The 6,823-nt window shown below is 54.6% G+C and overlaps 1 protein-coding gene across 1 annotated transcript in view; it reads right to left on the minus strand.

Moving 5' to 3' along the window:
- Nucleotides 1-4,273, minus strand: part of CLEC2L (C-type lectin domain family 2 member L) — an 8,325-nt gene extending 4,052 nt beyond the window's left edge. The window contains exons 1-4 of the mRNA XM_030885267.2: nt 4,264-4,273; nt 4,082-4,156; nt 769-935; nt 1-87 (exon numbers count right to left, since the gene is read on the minus strand). The exon at nt 1-87 is cut by the window's left edge and continues 10 nt beyond it. Of these exons, the coding sequence (XP_030741127.1) occupies nt 1-87; nt 769-935; nt 4,082-4,156; nt 4,264-4,273 (339 nt within the window). The remainder of the gene's footprint in view (nt 88-768; nt 936-4,081; nt 4,157-4,263) is intronic.
- Between the last annotated feature and the right edge of the window lie 2,550 nt (nt 4,274-6,823).

Raw genomic sequence — 6,823 nt, forward strand, 5'->3', positions numbered from 1 at the left:
CGGGTCCCCGTTGACCCAATGGAATTCGTCCCCTACTCGGCGCAGGCCAATCCAGGGCTCCCTCCGAGTGAACTTGAACATGAATTCCTGCATAAGGGAGGAGAAAACTCAGGGTGAGAAGCAGCTGCTGACTGTTCACACCCCAGCACAAGCCTCATCTCAGGAGAGGGTCCCCAGTGCACCCCGGAAGTGAAGCACTTGGCCCAAGCTCAGGCTGAGTGGCTCACTGACCCCTGGACTCCACATCCACTGGGCCAGCTGCTGGGGCAGATGTGTCCCCACGCCCAGAGACTCTTGACAGACAGTCTGGGACGGACTTCACCGTTGGCTGTCCTTCCACCTGCAGAATCCCAGGACTTTCTCTGCAGAACTTGGGGATGGGGTGCGGGGTGGGGTGGATGGGCGCTGCTCAGTCAAGTACATTATTTCTGGATGGTCTAATGTTAGGAAGCCACCACAGCTGTCTTCTACATCCTCACCCACCTCCCTTCCTGGGAGGGTGGGCACCACCCAGAGGGGCCCCAGGAGAAAGGCCTGGATCTCGCCTGTCAAGTAATCCGTGGAACACCCTATGGCATCCAGTTCCACTCAGACACACGTGAGGGTGCCCAGAGTCAGCGTCAGATAGCTGGCCACTGGTCTGGCCTCGTGTCCGTGGACAGAGCAGGCTCACTGAGAGAGAGAGCGCCCCCTGGTGTTGATGGCCGTCTGACAGCCTTGGCCTGGACGTGGGCCTGTCCTCTCCTCCCACCGGCCCCACGCACTCACCAGCTCCTTCTGGCTCTGGATGACGGCCAGTGCGGCCTCCTGGGTGTGGCAGGACTGGCGGCCCGTGTTCCAGTCCCTGGGCTCCTCAGAGAAGAAGTAACACTTCCTCCCGTAGAGCAGCCAGTCCTCCGGGCAGGGCGCCTCACACTTAATGCAGCCCTTGGAAGCTGAGGGAGAGAGGAGCTCAGGGCCCAGCCCGCACCCACGGCCCTCCCCCTTCTCTCCGTCCCCCCCGCCCCCGGAAGCCCAAGGAGAGAGAAGCTCAGTGCACAGACCTCACCCCCCACCCCCTGGCTCCCGCAGCCCCCTGCCCAGCCCATCTACTGTCCACCTGGCGCCCACCATCCCTTGGAAACCAAGAAAGAGGGGGAGTCCGGACTCAGTCTCTTCATGCCTCACTGCCCACTTCTGCAGGGGCTCCTCCAGGTCATGCCACCCAACCCACTGCTGGCGGATCCATGGGCATGGGGTACTGGTGCAGATGTTGGTGGTGACCGCCAGCATCAGGGAGGGGTCCGTTGCGACAGGTTCTACAGGGTGCAGACCCCTCCAGGACAGGTCTGTGGGTGCCTGTACCTTCTGGGAGAGATGTGTGGGCTTCCTCCAGACCCCCAAAGGTCTTCCTGCTCAAAGGCGTGAAGGCACCTCTTAGGGTGCTCTCCCGTGCTGTCTCCGTCAGGAATCCCCAACCCAAGCCACGTGCATTCCCCACTCCAATGCAGACCCTTCTCTTTCTCTCCTACTTCCCTCTCACCCCCACCCTTCGGCTCACCACTTGCGTCTTGAGAGAGAAACTTTCATCTTGATCCCCGCCCCCCATCTGTGTGAGGAAGCACCCCCTCTTTGGAATGTGTTGACTGCACATTTCACTGGCCTACTCCTCATATGCTTTCAAACGAGTACACTGATTCCAGGGTACACCAAGACAGAGCCATGAGCACGGCCGGGCCCTGTGACCCTGAGGATGGACAGCCGAGTCCACCCCACTTAATGCAGCCGCCCTGGCGGGGCTGCACCTGCCCATCCGCTCCTGTCGCCATGCAAGGGCGACATGCCAGCTGCTTCTCCACAAGCCCTTGGAGCTCGGTGGAAATCACCGCCTGCTACATAATGACAGGGCTAGTCTCCCCACCTAGCAAAAGGGTAACTATGTAGCAGTTATTCTCCATGGCTCCAGGGATCAGTTTTCTGCACACTCACAAGCCACCTGCTTATGGTGCTTCCCCGACAGGTGAGGGTCTGGTGACATTGACAGAAGCAAGGGGCTTGTTCCTATTTTGAGCTGGTCACCTCTGGTCTTCAGAGGCACTGAAATCCCTTGAAAACCTTCAGGGCCTGCCACCCTACTGTAAAGGGCTCTGTTGAGCTTAGCCATGTAGCTGCTGCGGTTCACATGGTACCCTGTGAGGTCAACCATGAACTTCCCCAAAGAATTTGGTCCACAGTCACAGGGCACCCCAAGGCCACCCAGTATAACAGTCCACAAAGACCATGCTTTGGCAGTAGGGACTGGGGTCCTACAAGCTCATAAGTGAACAGCTCAGGTGACTATTAGTCTCTCCGTGTCCAGAGGCAAGATGAGCGATGGAAATTGAGGACAACTGGAAACACTCATTCCAAGGGGCTAAGAGATCACAGCAACTTCTGTCTCCATGGTCCTGGGGCCAGAAGCTCTAGGTGGTGGCCGGCTATCCCCACCAACTGCTCTGAAGGGATCACATTCCAAGCTGCTGGGCAGGGCGAGAGGAAATGGGGATAGAACTCAAAATCATAAAAAGAAAAGAGCAGGCTGACTGGTCAGATAGACTGTTACAACCCTCAAGACTAGGCCCTGCGTTACCCTGCAAGTCTAGACATAAACTCGCTACTGGGGCTCAGCTTTCAGCCTAAACAATAGACAGGTCTATAAAGGAGGGAAACAATAACACCACGGAAAGTGTGATAATGACATAATCTGTTGCCAACTCAAGACCATTAAGAGTGAAGGTTTGACTCCTAAAGCCCAACAAACAGTCATTGAACTAACTACAAGCTTTTCTTGTTGTTGTGTTGTGTTTTGTTTTGTTGTTGTTGTTTTGTATATTGTTGCTTGGTCTTGCTCTGTCTTGCTTTTGTGCATGTTATTATCTCTGCAGGTCTGTCTGGATAGGATAGGCTGGATGAACAATCTGGAGGAGAAAACAATGGGACCGACAGTTCCAGGGGGACATGGGAGAGGGGGAGGTGGGGGGAAAGGTAGTGGTGTTAGAAAACCCAGGGACAAGGGAACAACAAGTGATCCAAATTGGTGGTGATGAGAATGTAGGAGGCCTGTTAGGGCATGATCAGGGGTAATGTAACCAAGAGGAATTACTGAAACCCAAATGAAGACTGAGCATGATAGTGAGACAAGAGGAAAGTCAAAGGAAATAGAGGAAAGAACTAGGAGGCAAAGGGCCTTTATAGAGGTCTAAATAAAGGCATGTACATATGTAAATATATTTATATATGAGGATGGGGAAATAGATCTATGTGCCTATATTTATAGGTTTAGTATTAAGGTAGCAGAAGGATGGTGGGCCTCCACTCAAGTACTCCCTCAATGCAAGAATACTTTCTTCTATTAAGTTGGCATTCTATGATGCTCACCTTCCCGACACAACCGCTGAAGACAAAGCGGGTGCATAAGCAAATGTGGTGAAGAAAGATAATGGTGCCCAGCTATCAAAAGATATAGCATCTGGGGTCTTAAAGGCTTAAAAGTAAACAAGCGGCCATCTCGCTCAGAAGCAACAAAGCCCACATGGAAGAAACACACCAGCCTGTGTGATCACGAGGTGTCGAAGGGATCAGTTATCAGGCATCATCAGAAAAAAAATCTTATCATTGTGAATGAGGGGGAGTGCGGAGTGGAGACCCAAGCCCATTTGTAGGCCACTGGACATCCCCTTACAGAAGGGTTTCGGGGAGGAGACGAGCCAGTCAGGGTGCGATGTAGCAACGATGAAACGTACAACTTTCCTCTAGTTCGTAAATGCTTCCTCCTCCCCCGCTATCATGATCCCAATTCTACCTTAGAAATCTGGCTAGACCAGAGGATGTACCCTGGTACATATAGGAACTGGAAACACAGGTAATCCAGGACGGATGATCCCTTCAGGACCAGTGGTGTGAGTGGTGTTACTGGCAGGGTGGAGTGAGGGTGGGTTGGAAATGGGAAGTCAACCACGTGATATCTATCTGCTCTGACTCCCATGGAATCAGTGGGTCTTGCCCCTTACTTCTAGGAGGGGCAGTTGGTGGGCTCCCCATGCACCCTGGCGCCCACACTCACCCAAGATGCTCATCACCACCAGGATGGCGAACAGCAGCACCGCGATGGCCCCCAGCAGGAGACGGGTGGTCGTGTCTGGGGGAAAGAGAGAAGGCTACAGTGCCTGATACCACCCCCGCCCCACAGTCCACCACCCCCAGTTCCAGTAACCCCGCCCTCACGCAAACCCCACCCCCACCCACCCACGCCCATGCCAACCCCAGTCCCGGCAAGTAAGTGCTTGATGAATGATTATCCTATCTCCTCCCTTCCCCCGACTCCTCACAACTGTCAGATCTTGCACTGTGAACTTCAGAAAGTCTCTCATTCCCATGGCAGCCATGCCCGTGGTTGGGGGCCACCAACTCACAGTGACCCCAAGTACAACAGAATGAGACATGCCCAGTCCCTCACCATCCTCACAGCCGTCATTGTCCGTCCGGCTAGTGGAGGGTCTTCCTCCTGGACACTGCCCTTTACTTCCCCAAGGGCAACATCCTTCTCCAGGGACTGGCGCTTCCCATGCCCGACAACATTGAGTTGATGTCCACTCTTAGCGACCTCATAGGGCAGAGCAGAATTGCCTCCCTGGAATTCCTGAGACTAGCTATTCACGGGAGTAGAAATCCCGTCTCTCTCCTGGAGAGCAGGTGGTGGTTTTAAACTGCCGACCTTGTGGTTGGCAGGCCAAAGCCTTCTGATTCCCCCTTCCCCTCCTTGTTCTGGACCATTCCACACAGCCAGCCAGGTGCTAACTGAGTGATTCCCAAAGTGATCCTGTCAGCGCCCATCACCCTCATCACCTAGGACCTCGTTAGGAATACACATGATTAGTCCCACCCCAGACCGACCCGAGGAAACTCCAGGCGGAGGCCCAGCTACCTGAGTTCTAACCAGCCTGTGGGATGTAGGGAGGGGACGGTTGTCCTGGTGCACGGTCAAGTCTGAGACTCCAGGTCAGCCGAAGAACTGGGTTCGGTCTTGGCCAATGCACCTGGTACACAGCCTCCAGCCATCCGTCGGCAGAGGCGGGTGTGTTGCTATAGCACAGAACCCTGGAGCTTCCACGTGGTGAGAGACGGTAAAGAAAGGCCTGGTGATCTGCTTCCAGTCAGCGAAAACCCGGGGAGGGCTTCCTTCCCTGGTGCTCAAGATCGCTAGGAGTTGAGGCCAACTGGATTGATGGCAGCCCACAACATCGCAGCTCACAGCGCGGAATCTGTGCTTGCTCTGCTTGAAACGCCCCTCTGAGGCTGCCCCCTGCCCCCAACACCATGCATCACCTCCCCCAGGGGTGCCCTGAGTCCTCCAGTCTTCCCTCTCCCACAATTCTTTCCCTTTGCTCGGGGAATAAGGACGATTGAAGAAGTCGGTCTTGGAAGAAGGACAGCCAGAGTGCTCCTTAGAGGCAAGGACGGAGAGACTGTATTAAATACTTTGGACATGTTGTCAGGAAAGGCCCGTCCCTGGAGAAGGACATCATGCTTGGTAAAGTGGAAGGGCAGCAACGGTGGGGAAGGCTTTCATCGATGGACGGACACAGTGGCCGCATCAATGGGCTCACGCATAGGAACAACGGAGAGGCCGGTGCAGGACATTGTAGTGTTTCATCCTGCTATTATGAGTCAGGTGGCACCTGAGAGCAACATTCTCTCCCAGGTTCCAGGGTTCAGCCAACAGGCTCCTGGGAGAAATGAATTCTCCAACCTTCACAGCCTGTGCTGGGCTTCGTCCTACCTTGTTAGCCAAATGAAATACAGTGGACCCTGTGTCCAAGAGAAACAGAAAGGAGTCCGTTGTCTGCACAGACAGATAAGGGGCAGCGGGGGCCTGGTGACCAAAATAGGTGTAGTTCCTGGCTTGGGGGCACCTGGATTTCTTATCCCCTCAGAGTTCTGCGATGAACTTCTTCCTGCCTCTCCCTGCCTTCTCCCCCGCTTTGTCCATAAGCAGAGACGGCTTCTTAATGTTCTCTAGATGACTGTCTCCCTGGAAAAGCAGGTTCAGGGGACAGTGGGCCAGGTGGTCTACCCCCTCTGGTGATGCTTGGATCCAGGGTTAGCTGGAGGTCACTGGTGTACAGACTGCGCGTGCGCTCAGACCTGGTCTGAGCCAGGAGGAGCCCAAGACCATGCTTTGCAGAAGGGTCTGCAGATGGCATGCTGATGACTAGAATTTGCAAGATGGAAGATTCCGATAATAGAAGGGGGCTCACGGGCTATATGGAGGGGAAGGGGAGTTTGGGAGTAAATCATGAAGGCGCGGGGGGGCGGGGAGCACAGGAGCTGATCATGATGGAACAGCTCAATTTTGGGGGCGAAGCAACCATGGGGGAGGGAATACGCTAGGATGGACATGGGGGTGCTTGTACAATCCCCCCTGACACGTTTGAATGATGGAACTATTCAGTTCTATTATTCTGTGCCTACGAAACTGTTGGGAGAAAAATAGAAGAAAGAATTAAAAGAGGGGGGGAAAGGAAGGGGTTCACAAGGTAACCAGCAGGGGGTCATAGAGAAGAGGGGGTGCTGGCCCAAGGCTTTCACTTCTCCTGAAACCCTATCCACCTCACATGCCACCCTTCCCTACCCAGAATCCTTGCCCGATCCCAGCCCATCCCTCTCCTAGGGCCGTGTAACAAAGTACCACAGGAGGTTGAGGGTGGATGCCATCGGGATGGGTTGGGTTCCTAGTGACCCTCTGTACCGCAGAAGGAAACACCACCCGGTCCTGCCCCATCCTCACAATGCTGTCATGTTTGAG

This window comes from Echinops telfairi, unplaced genomic scaffold, assembly GCF_000313985.2.
Source record: "Echinops telfairi isolate 266 unplaced genomic scaffold, ASM31398v2 ScPeMD7_23;HRSCAF=83, whole genome shotgun sequence".
NCBI classification, from domain to species: Eukaryota; Metazoa; Chordata; class Mammalia; order Afrosoricida; family Tenrecidae; genus Echinops; species Echinops telfairi.